The sequence below is a fragment of the Pinus tabuliformis genome, chromosome 8 (genome assembly GCF_031772625.1).
Source record: "Pinus tabuliformis cultivar Carrire ecotype Pingquan chromosome 8, CPIR1, whole genome shotgun sequence".
Lineage (NCBI taxonomy): Eukaryota > Viridiplantae > Streptophyta > Pinopsida > Pinales > Pinaceae > Pinus > Pinus tabuliformis.
The window spans coordinates 592115213-592127267 of NC_142294.1; the positions used below are offsets into that span (position 1 = coordinate 592115213).

General features: G+C 36.6%; 1 protein-coding gene across 2 annotated transcripts; it reads left to right on the top strand.

Annotated features, from left to right (window-relative positions):
* Nucleotides 1-264: 264 nt before the first annotated feature.
* Nucleotides 265-11853, top strand: LOC149236860 (uncharacterized). 2 transcript variants are annotated; one of them, XM_089461642.1, is made up of 2 exons: nucleotides 265-386; nucleotides 11111-11853. In XM_089461642.1, exons 1-2 carry the CDS (start codon nucleotides 332-334, stop codon nucleotides 11377-11379), a joined length of 324 nt encoding a protein of 107 aa, XP_089317768.1. In that variant the 5' UTR covers nucleotides 265-331; the 3' UTR covers nucleotides 11380-11853. The 2 variants fall into 2 exon arrangements, 1 of the variants encoding a protein (XP_089317768.1); XR_016268449.1 differs by lacking the exon at nucleotides 265-386 and adding an exon at nucleotides 393-573.
* Nucleotides 11854-12055: the final 202 nt, after the last annotated feature.

A 12055-nucleotide genomic window follows, 5' to 3' on the forward strand; every position in this document is an offset into this window, starting at 1 on the left:
ACAATGTGTCTCCTCCAAGCTGCAGAAAGCATCTTCAAGGTTTTCCTTCTGAGAACAATATGCCCCCGTGGATGTTTCTTCATTTTCCATGCAGTGACGATAATCCTCATGTCTGTTTTTCCTATTTTCTGATCTTATTCCTTTGATTTCAATGCTTATTATTTCAGGAACGTTGTGTCTAATTGGCCTTGATCCTGCAGGCTCTTCGCTTCCTCCAACAACGATGACACTCCCCAGCAACTGACCCAACCACGACGATCTCCTCATCGGGAACCCGAGGCATATTTTAAGAGAGTTTTTTCTTTTCCTAAAGATCTTAGCACATGGTTTAATGGGTTATCTTTCAAGTTCGATAATGCCCAAAGTTACAACACCATCTATCTCAGGTAAATCCCCTTTGTTTCACTGGTTCAATATCTATCTTAATTAAATATAGAATAGCATGTACAATATAATTATTTGGGGTTTTAATGAGCTGTTTTCCTTTTTATCAGGTTTTCCCTCTTCCGCGACACCCATAGCAAAGGATTTAACGCTTAGCCACTCTTATATGAATTGTATGTTTCTTTCCAGGTTTTAATCCTATTCCTCTCGAAATATACGAGGATTTAGGATTGATACACTTTCTGGGGTTAGTAGCAACAAGAGGTTTATCTTATGAAATCCTTCTCAGGTTGAATGTAGTTGTTCCTAATGACATCCTTAGGGTTACAGAGTTTGAATTCCCAGTGAAATGGATTCAAGTGTTTTAGGCTATTAACATTAATTATATTGAATGTTTTAATGAGGGTTTATAGAGTGATTTCAACGCATAGACAACAAGATGCTTCTCCAGGTCTAATGAATTTCGAAAGTGTGTATGTAATGTCGACCTATTTCAAGACTCTTAAATCACAAAATTGTTATCAAACAACCTCCATAATTTTTGCATGGAATGGGTATGTTTCCTCCTTGGATGTCGGCTTGCTGTGCTTCAGAAGCCTCGACTATAATTTTAATTTATTTATGAATATGGTTTTGTCTTAGAAGATTAGTCTTTGTTGCCATTACTTGCAGACGTAGTCTTTAACGCGACTTTTTGAAAGCCTTTCCGGCGATTTTTTCCGGTGAAAATCCGGCAGTGATTTATTGGAATCCAAGCTTGATAGCTAATTTCTGCACAATGAAACCGTCCCAGGGGATTTTCAGGGTGCTGAATCCGAATATGCAGTTAAAAAACCATTTTAACTGCAACAAATCATGATTTCATCTCAATTTCTTCCGCTGGATTCCGTCACCGGAATCTCAAAAAGTCGCATTATAGACAACTCCTTACTTGCAACCGATGTATTTCACACCCACGAACTTAATTTTCTTGTTGCCTTATTCCCACTTTTCATTTCATCAGGTTTTACCTCCGATAATATGTTATGTTATTGTGATGTATGTAAAAAGAGAATATATATATATATATATTTATATTTCTTAATCATTATAATTTTTACCTCATCCCGCTCCTAGTTTCAAGCGAGTTTATAAGCGAGTATGCTCAAAGAGTTGTTTCCAGTCTTCTTTCAGGTTGTCTTGAACAGACCCAGATGTTTTACTAGAACTTATAATTTTTCTCTAAGTTATCTGTTTGTCTTGATTTTTTTCAACAATCCTCTATTATGTTCCAACAAACTCATTCTTTTTTCATGGAAAGGTTGTGTTAAAAATAAACATAGACAAACAATACTATAGCATTTATTGATTATGTATATGTGCAATTTTTCCTTTTACAGGTTTGGACTATTTCATCAGAATTTATAAGAAAAATGATTGCTCGGTCTTGCACTAGAAATGAGTTTTTCTTTAATAATGATAAATCGAAACAATCATTTATTTTCTACTCTTGCACATGAAATAAGTTTTTCCTTAATAGTAAGAAATGCAAACAACCATTTTTCTAGTTCTGCTTTTGTTTAAGAAAAGACTCAACGTAACTGCTACTGTGAAATGACACTACATAATTCTTTCTGGTATAAAGGTTTACTACTTTACTTTTGTCTTTTACATAGAAATACCACTATTTTGTTTCTTTCAATTAGTCTGTCACAGTTGCAGTTTTTTTTAAAAGAAAAACTTAACAACCACAGTGAAGTGAAAACATAGTCTATAACAACAAAAACCAGGAAGTCTCTCCTCCCAATCATGAGGCTGGTAATAATGGCCAGTCTCCCCCTGGGCGTCCCCTCGTCCAGATAGTATAGGTTCTAATCCTAAGTTGTCCAACCTCCAAACCTCAAGACTGTCGGTCCAGTTTGGGGTTCCAACTTGCAAGGATTTCTCGAGGGTTCCACTGGCCCAGGTCCAGCTCAAGAACTCCTTAGCTGTTGCAGTATCCTAACCGCCTACACAACATCCTGAAGAAGGTTTTCCTTTATTAGCTCCTCTCTTATCTTTGTCCTCAATCTCTCTCTTCCTTTTCCCAAAAAGGAGAGATGCCCTCTTGGAACTGCCTCTTTTCTAAGAGAAGAAGGAGTTCTAACTGACCTAACTATCTGGAGAGGTTTTCTTTTATTTAGTTCCATATAAATATTAATTTTTTTTTCCATCAAACATTTCTTCTTGAACCATGTCTAAATTACCGTATTTCATTGCTCTTTTACTTAGGCCATAACTAGTTCCAAGTTTGTAAAAAGAAGTAAAACATGATTAAAATTGTAATGTAAATTCTTGAAATCTACAGGTGTCACATCTTCCCCCACCAAGAAAAAACACCATCCTCGATGTTTGATTCAAACTTTTTAATCAACTCTGGGTACGCTTTCTGAATGAACTTTTTATCTTCCCAGGTATCTGCATCCAAACTGAAGTGATTCCATTTCACTTTAACCTGGATGATAGCTCACCTCTGTAGAATTGTTTCTCTCTTCTCTAGAATGCGTAGAGGATCTACCAATAGTTCGCCATCTAGTTTAACACATCCGGCCCATTGCAATGTGCTTCTTTGCAGCCTTACTCGTAAATAATCATGATCTCCCACCTAGAAATCTCGATAGGTCCCATTCTTGTCTCCATAGTCTCTTTCCTATCTTGGGCGGATTTTAGGTTCTGTCATACTTTCCTGACTGCCTTCTCAATTTCAGTGAGCATGTCAGGTCCTAATAACAATTTATCTTCCGAATTATTCCAGTTGGTAGACACCTTGCATTTCCTTATGTATAATACTTCAAATGGGCTCATTCCCAATGATTCATAGTGCCCATTGTTATAGGCCAAATCAACTAAGTGGAGATACTCCTCCCACTTAGTCAATTGTTGCATTACATATATTCTTCACATATCCTCTAGTACCTAGTTCACCTGTTTAGTTTGTCGTCAGTTTGAGGGTGATATGTGGTGCTAAACTAGATTTGAGTTTGAGTACCCAGTGTTGTGAACAAAGCTTTCTGAAAAACAGAGGTGAATTTCACATCCTAGTCTGAGATCACTACTCTTGGTATACCATGTAGCTGAAGTATATTTCATAAAAATATCAGCAATTTGAGTTTTTTTATATGTAGACTTTACCAATATAAAGTGAGTTTTTTTCTTAATTTATCCACCACTACCAAGATGGAGTTATTCAGTTTCTTAGATTTAGGTAACCCTGTTATAAAATCTAATTTAATGGTATACCATTTCCATTTTGGAATGGGGAGGGGATGAAGCAACTCAGCAGGATGCAGATGTTCAGCCTTAAGTTGCTGACACTCCAAGCATTTTTCCAAATACTCGGTGATATCCCTCCTCATTCTTGGCCAATTTTTTTTTTTTTTGATTGCAGAAAACAAATTTTAATAACAAGGGTGAGAAACATATGGGCTCCTATGGAACTCATTCAACATAAATGGTTTAACATGACTCTGATTAGGAACACATAGCCTACCTTTGAAGCTTAGGAATCCCTCACTTTTTATACCGTAATCAAATTGTTTTCCCGATTTTTGTGCTTGACTGGCTTGTTTCCATAAAAACTTATACTCAGGGTCATCATGGGTAGCTTCTTCAATCTTCTCCAGAAATTTTAATTCTTCTCAACTGTACCTAATTTCATAAATACAGTATAACCTACTACTCAGCACATCGACTACTTGATTCTCCTTTCCTTTAAGATGTTTTATATCAAATTCAAACTCACTTAGAAATGCAATCCATCTAGCTTGATGAGCATTTAGATGAGGTTGGCTAAAGAAATTCGTTAAACTACTGTGATGAGTCATTAACAAAAATTTCTTACCCACTAAATAATGTTGTTGCACCTTTAAAGCATATATTACTACGGTCAATTCAAAATCATAAGAAGAATATCACTGCTCATGATCCTTCAATTTTCGCGATTCTTAAGCTATGACTTTTCCATCCTGCATCAACACCCCTCCGACCCCTTCCTTGCAAGCATCATTACATACAATAAATTCCTTTTCCGGATATGCCACTTTTAAAATAGGGGCTGAGGTCAGTAATTGCTTCAAACGCTCAAAACTTTGTTAACATTCTATGGTCCACTTGAATGCCTTTCCCTTCTTTTGCAGGGAGGTAATTGGATAAGAAGTTATAGAGAAACCTTCAATAAATCGACGATAGTATCCTGCTAACCCCATGAAGGACTGAATATCAGCAACATTTCTGGGAATAGGCCATTCCATGATGGTTTTGATCTTTTCAAGATCCACTGCTATTCCTTCTGCTGATATAATATGTCCCAGGTATTGGATCTGATCTTTGTAAAAATCACACTTGCTATATTTAGCATATAATTGATTATCATGTAACATTTGTAGTACAATACTCAAATGTTTTTCATGTTCCTTTATGTTCTTAGAGTATATGAGTATGTCGTCAATAAAATTTAGAACAAATTTGTCCAAATACGGATGGAAAATGCCATTCATTAAGCTCATAAACGTGGCAGGGGCATTGGTAAGGCCAAAGGGTACACTACAAATTCATAGTATCCATAACGAGTCTGGAATCTCGTCTTACTAATATCTTCTTCTTTAATTCGTATTTGATGATACCTGGACCTTAAATCAATTTTTGAAAATTTCTCCTCTAACTTGATCAAATAGATCGTGGGCATTTATTCTTAATGGTCAGCTTATTGAGCTGTCTATAATCAATGCACAATCGAAATGTACCATCTTTTTTTCGTACAAAAAGGATAGGGGCTCCCCAAGGTGACAAACTTGGGCATATATATCCCTTATCAAGAAGTTCTTGTAGCTGCATCTTCAGTTCTATTAATTCAGGTATGCTCATTCGATACAGTGTCCTTGATACCGGAGTTGCACGAGGAATTAACTCTATGGTGAAATTAATGTTTCACTTAGGCGGTAGCCCCGATATTTCCTCCAGAAAGACATCAACAAGTTCTTGAATACTAGGTACATTCTCCAAGGTGGTTATATTATCCTTACAGTTCGTATAATGTACCTGGAACTTATATATTTGACATCCTTTTCGAAGACATCTCCCCAACTGATGGGAAATAATGGGTTGTAGCTTAACAACTCTCTTAACTCCTTGAATTTCTTGTCTTCTACCGTCCTCTCGAAGGAAACTTACAGTTTTCTCTTTACAATTTACTCTTGACTAAAGTTTCTCCAACCATCACACCATATGCTCCCAAAGGTAAAATATTAAAATCTACCACAATTTTTTGTCCGGCTATTTCAAGAGAACAATTTTCTACCTTGGTAGCCACCCTTCATTTGGCTCCAATGGCTAGTTGCACCAACCAAGGAGTTTTAAATTTTATTTCTTGTAAGTTACATAACTCAACCAGTTTTGGACTAATGTAACTCAAACTTACAAGTTCCAAGTTTGTAAAAAGAAGTAAAACATGATTAAAATTGTAATGTAAATTCTTGAAATCTACAAGTGTCATAACTAGTTCCAAGTTTGTAAAAAGAAGTAAAACATCATCAAAATTGTAATGTAAATTCTTGAAATCTACAGGTGTCACATCTTCCCCCCAAGAAAAAACACCGTCCTCGATGTTTGATTCAAACTTTTTAATCAACTCTGGGTATGCTTGCTGAATGAACTCTTTATCTTCCCAGGTATCTGCATCCAAACTGAAGTGATTCCATTTCACTTTAACCTAGATGATAGCTCACCTCTGTAGAATTGTTTCTCTCTTCTCTAGAATGCGTAGAGGATCTACCAATAGTTCGCCATCTAGTTTAACACATCCGCCCCATTGCAATGTGCTTCTTTTTAGCCTTACTCGTAAATAATCATGATCTCCCACCTAGAAATCTCGATAGGTCCCATTCTTGTCTCCATAGTCTCTTTCCTATCTTGGGCGGATTTTAGGTTCTTTCGTACTTTCCTGACTGCCTTCTCAATTTCAGTGAGCATGTCAGGTCCTAATAACAATTTATCTTCCGAATTATTCCAGTTGGTAGACACCCTGCATTTCCTTACGTATAATACTTCAAATGGGCTCATTCCCAATGATTCATGGTGCCCATTGTTATAGGCCAAATCAACTAAGTGGAGATACTCCTCCCACTTAGTCAATTGTTGCATTACATATATTCTTCACATATCCTCTAGTACCTAGTTCACCTGTTTAGTTTGTCGTCAGTTTGAGGGTGATATGTGGTGCTAAACTAGATCTGAGTTTGAGTACCCAGTCTTGTGAACAAAGCTTTCTGAAAAACAGAGGTGAATTTCACATCCTAGTCTGAGATCACTACTCTTGGTATACCATGTAGCTGAAGTATATTTCATAAAAATATCAGCAATTTGAGTTTTTTTATATGTAGACTTTACCAATATAAAGTGAGTTGTTTTACTTAATTTATCCACCACTACCATGATGGAGTCATTCAGTTTCTTAGATTTAGGTAACCCTGTTATAAAATCTAATGTAATGGTATCCCATTTCCATTTTGGAATGGGGAGGGGATGAAGCAACTCGACAGGATGCTGATGTTCAGCCTTAAGTTGCTGACATTCCAAGCATTTTTCCAAATACTCGGTGATATCCCTCCTCAGTCTTGGCCAAATTTTTTTTTTTTATTACAGAAAACAAATTTTAATAACAAGGGTGAGAAACATATGGGCTCCTATGGAACTCATTCAGCATAAATTGTTTAACATGAATCTGATTAGGAACATATATCCTACCTTTGAAGGTTAGTAATCCCTCACTGTTTATACCATAATCAAATTGTTTTCCCAACTTCTGTGCTTGACTGGCTTGCTTCCATAAAAACTTATACTCAGGGTCATCATGGGCAGCTTCTTCAATCTTCTCTAGAAATTTTAATTCTTCTCGACTGTACCTAATTTCATAAATACAGTATAACCTCCTACTCAGCACATCAGCTACTCGGTTCTCCTTTCCTTTAAGGTGTTTTATATCAAATTCAAACTCACTAAGAAATGCAGTCCATCTAGCTTGACGAGCATTGAGATGAGGTTGGCTAAAGAAATTCGTTAAACTACTGTGATCAGTCATTAACAAAAATTTCTTACCCACTAAATAATGTTGTTGCACCTTTAAAGCATATATTACTACGGTCAATTCCAAATCATAAGAAGAATATCGCTGCTCATGATCCTTCAATTTTCGCGATTCATAAGCTATGACTTTTCCATCCTGCATCAACACCCCTCCAACCCCTTCCTTGCAACCATCAATACATACGATAAATTCCTTTTCCGGATCTGCCAATTTTAAAATAGGGGCTAAGGTCAGTAATTGCTTTAAACGCTCAAAACTTTGTTAACATTCCATGGTCCACTTGAATGCCTTTCACTTCTTTTGCAGGGAGGTAATTGGATAAGCAGTTCTAGAGATACCTTCAATAAATCGACGATAGTATCCTGCTAACCCCATGAAGAGCTGAATATCAGCAACATTTCTGGGAATAAGTCATTCCCTGCTGGTTTTGATCTTTTCAAGATCCACTGCTATTTCTTCTGCTGATATAATATGTCCCAGGTATTAGATCTGATCTTTGTAAAAATCACACTTGCTATATTTAGCATATAATTGATTATCCTGTAACATTTGTAGTACAATCCTCAAATGTTTTTCATGTTCCTCTAAGTTCTTAGAGTATATGAGTATGTCATCAATAAAATTTAGAACAAATTTGTCCAAATACGGATGGAAAATACCATTCATTAAGCTCATAAACGTGGCAGGGGCATTGGTAAGGCCAAAGGGTACACTACAAATTCATAGTGTCCATAACGAGTCTGGAATCTCGTCTTACTAATATCTTCTTCTTTAATTCGTATTTGATGATACCTGGACCTTAAATCAATTTTTGAAAATACCTTTTCTCCTCTAACTTGATCAAATAGATCGTGGGCATTTATTCTTAATGGTCAGCTTATTGAGCTGTCTATAATCAATGCACAATCGCAATGTACCATCTTTTTTTCGTACAAAAAGTATAGGGGTTCCCCAAGGTGACAAACTTGGGCATATATATCCCTTATCAAGAAGTTCTTGTAGCTGCATCTTCAGTTCTATTAATTCAGGTATGCTCATTCGATACAGTGTCCTTGATACCGGAGTTGCACCTGGAATTAACTCTATGGTGAAATCAATGTTTCACTTAGGCGGTAGCCCCGGTATTTCCTCCGGAAAGACATCAACAAATTCTTGAATAATAGGTACATTCTCCAAGGTGGTTATTTTATCCTTAGAGTTCGTATAATGTACTTGGACCTTATATATTTGACATCCTTTTCGAAGACATCTCCCCAACTGATGGGAAATAATGGGTTGTAGCTTAACAACTCTCTTAACTCCTTGAATTTCTTGTCTTCTACCATCCTCTCCAAGGAAACTTACAGTTTTCTCTTTACAATTTACTATCGACTAAAGTTTCTCCAACCATCACATCATATGCTCCCAAAGGTAAAATATTAAAATCTACCACAATTTGTTGTCCGGCTATTTCAAGAGAACAATTTTCTACTTTGGTAGCCACCCTTCATTTGGCTCCAATGGCTAGTTGCACCAACCAAGGAGTTTTAAATTTTATTTTTTGTAAGTTACATAACTCAACCAGTTTTGGACTAATGTAACTCAAACTTACCCCTGGGTCTATCAAAATGGAAACATAATGTTTAAGTAATTTACCTTCAATTTCTATCATTGTAGGTTGACATTCATCCTGGCCATCATCCAAGGTTGCATTAATCATGGAATATTCTTGTCTACGTCTCCCATGGTAGAAGCTTCTTGAATATTAGCAACTTGCTCAGTGCGAGTACGGTGAGGGTAGTTTTTGAAGTAATGGGGCTCTTCACAACCCCAAAACTCCAAGGGGGGCCTTTGTTGTTAACTAATTTCTGGTTGAATTGCCACCTTTGATTGTTTGTTTTCAATCTGATGTCCTGTTCTCTATTGATTCCTCCCACTCACCTTCATTCGGGGTTTCTGATTCATGTTTTTAACGTTGCTGGGTTTGGTTCCCTGGAAATTCTGGAAATTTCTTTGACCCTTTTTGTCTAACCCTCCCCTTCTACTTTCCCCTTTTTGTTTCATCTGTTGGTAGAAAATTTAGGCCTTCCGAATAGTCTCATCCATCATTTTTGGGTAATCAAATTCCAATTTTTCCTTCATAAAAGTGGGCAAGCTGTTGATGAAGCATTGTATCTTGGAATTTTCCTCCCGAAGATATGGGATGTATCTCAGCAAGGACATAAATTTGGTGATAAACTTGTGAATAGTTAACAGGCCCAACTTTAAATCATGAAACTCTTTTTCCTTTTCATCGTAAAAGCGTTCAGTTAGATATTTGTCTTTGAAATACTTCTGAAATTCGTCCCATGTGACCTCTTGATCATCAATTCCTCGAACAACTTTGACCTCCTCCCACCACAAGGTGGCCTTCCCTTGTAGCTGAAAAATATCCAATCGAGCTTTCATATTATTATCATATTCGTATACTTGGAAATATTTATTCATATTAATTAACCAAGCTTCAACAACTTCCTCAACCTCTCCATCATACACCGGAGGTCTTATCTTCTTAAATTCCCCTTGTAGTTCGATTTTCTGCTTCTTAGGTCCTTTGCCAAATGAGGCATTATCCGATTTCCTTTCTTCATCATTATGCCCTCCTTCAAATTCCTCATTGTATTCTTCTTGATGAAGTGTCTCAGTATGATGTTCAGTTCTTGCACTAGGATTTGGTCTCTGATGATTTTGTTGGTCCGACAATCTTTTTAGGATCCTTTCTTGTTCTTGTCTCAGCCTTTCATTGTCATCCCTTAGGTTGGTCATTTCAGTGTGCAATTGCTAGACTATTTCCAATAACACTTTGTTTGCCTGTCAATATTCTTCTCTGATTTGCACCCACATTTTTGGGTTAGTTTCCATAAAAAGTGTGTTGGATCTTGTTTTATATTATGTTCCACCTCACATATTAGTTATGTTATGTGCATAGTAGAAACAATTGACAATCATTTTACCCTTCTTGGCCACAGTGTCGAACACTGAGCTCTGATACTATATGTAACATGTACCTACACTATTCACCATAGGAATCAACCCATAAAAAAAGTTTATGATTAAGTCAACATGTCGAATAAATGTTCCACATTTGCAATGAAATCCAATATCTACAGATCTATAGAAATCAATGAGTTTTTATTACGTAATACATTGCATATAACCTATTCAAATTCTTAGGTCACATCAAATCACCATATAAATCCAAACGTGTAATCAATACAACAATTATGCCTTCATTACAAATTTATGTACATGGTATTTGTTATGTTTATCTCTAGGCGTTTGGAGCCACATCATTCGTCCACTTGTAACACATGTGGTCGTGGATAAAATTTCCCTCGGTTTTCATTACACCACTGATTTTTACCGTAACCCTCGAAATGACATCCATTGTGCTCGGCCTTGACAGGGCTCCCCGCTCTATAACGTTTCCTCCATCCATGAATAGTGTGTGTCCTGCAGGCTGTAGCAAGTGTCTTCAGGGTTTTCCTTCTAAGAACAATATGCCCTTGTGGATGTTCCTTCATTTTCCATGCAGTGACGGTAATTCTTATTTATGTTTTTCCTATTTTTTGCATCTTATTTCTCTTCTTTTGGTGCTTATTGTTTCAGGAACACTGTGGCTAACTAGCCTTTATCCTATAGGATCTTTGCTTCCTCCAGCAACAGTGACACTCCCCTGTAGCTGGCCAAATCAAGGTGGTCTCTTCACAGGTAAGTCGAGGAATATTTTAATAGAGCTTGTTCTTTTCCTAAATATTTTGGCACAACGTTTAATGGGTTATCTCTTAGGTTCGATAATGGCTAAAGTTATAGCACCATCTGTCTCAGATAAATGCACTTTGTTTCACCAGTTCAATCTTTGTCTTAATCAAATATAGAATAGAATGCACAGTATATCCATTCAGGGTTTTAACCAGTTGTTTTCTTTTTTATCAGGTTTTCCCTCTTCTGCGACACCCCTGGCAGTGGATTTAATGCTTAACCACTTTGATATGGATTGTACGTTTCTTTCCTGGTTTTAATCCTATCCCTATTGACCAACACAAGGAGTTAGGAATGATACCCTTTCTAGGGTCAGCAACAACAAGAGTTTTATGTTATGAATTCCTCCTCAGGGTGAATGTAATTTTTTTGAATCGCAGACTTAGGGTCACACAGTCTTGAATTCCCAGTGAAATGGGTTCAAGTGTTTAAGATTGTTAGCATTAAATTATACTGAATATATTAATGAAGGTTTATAGAGTTCTCTCAATGCATAGACATCATGATGCTTCTCCTGGTCTGATGAATTTTGGAAGTGTGTATGTAATGTCGACCTCTTTCAAGACTCTTAAATCACAAATCTATTATCAACCAACCTCCATAATTTTTGGATGGAATGTGTATGTTTCCTCCTTGGATCTAGGCTTGTCGTGCTTAAGAAGCCTCGACTGTAATTTTAATTTATTTATGCATATGGTTTTGTCCTAGAAGATTAGTCTTTGTTGTGATTACTGGCAACTGGTGTATTTCACACCCATGGACTTAATCTGCTTGTTGCCTTATCCCACATTG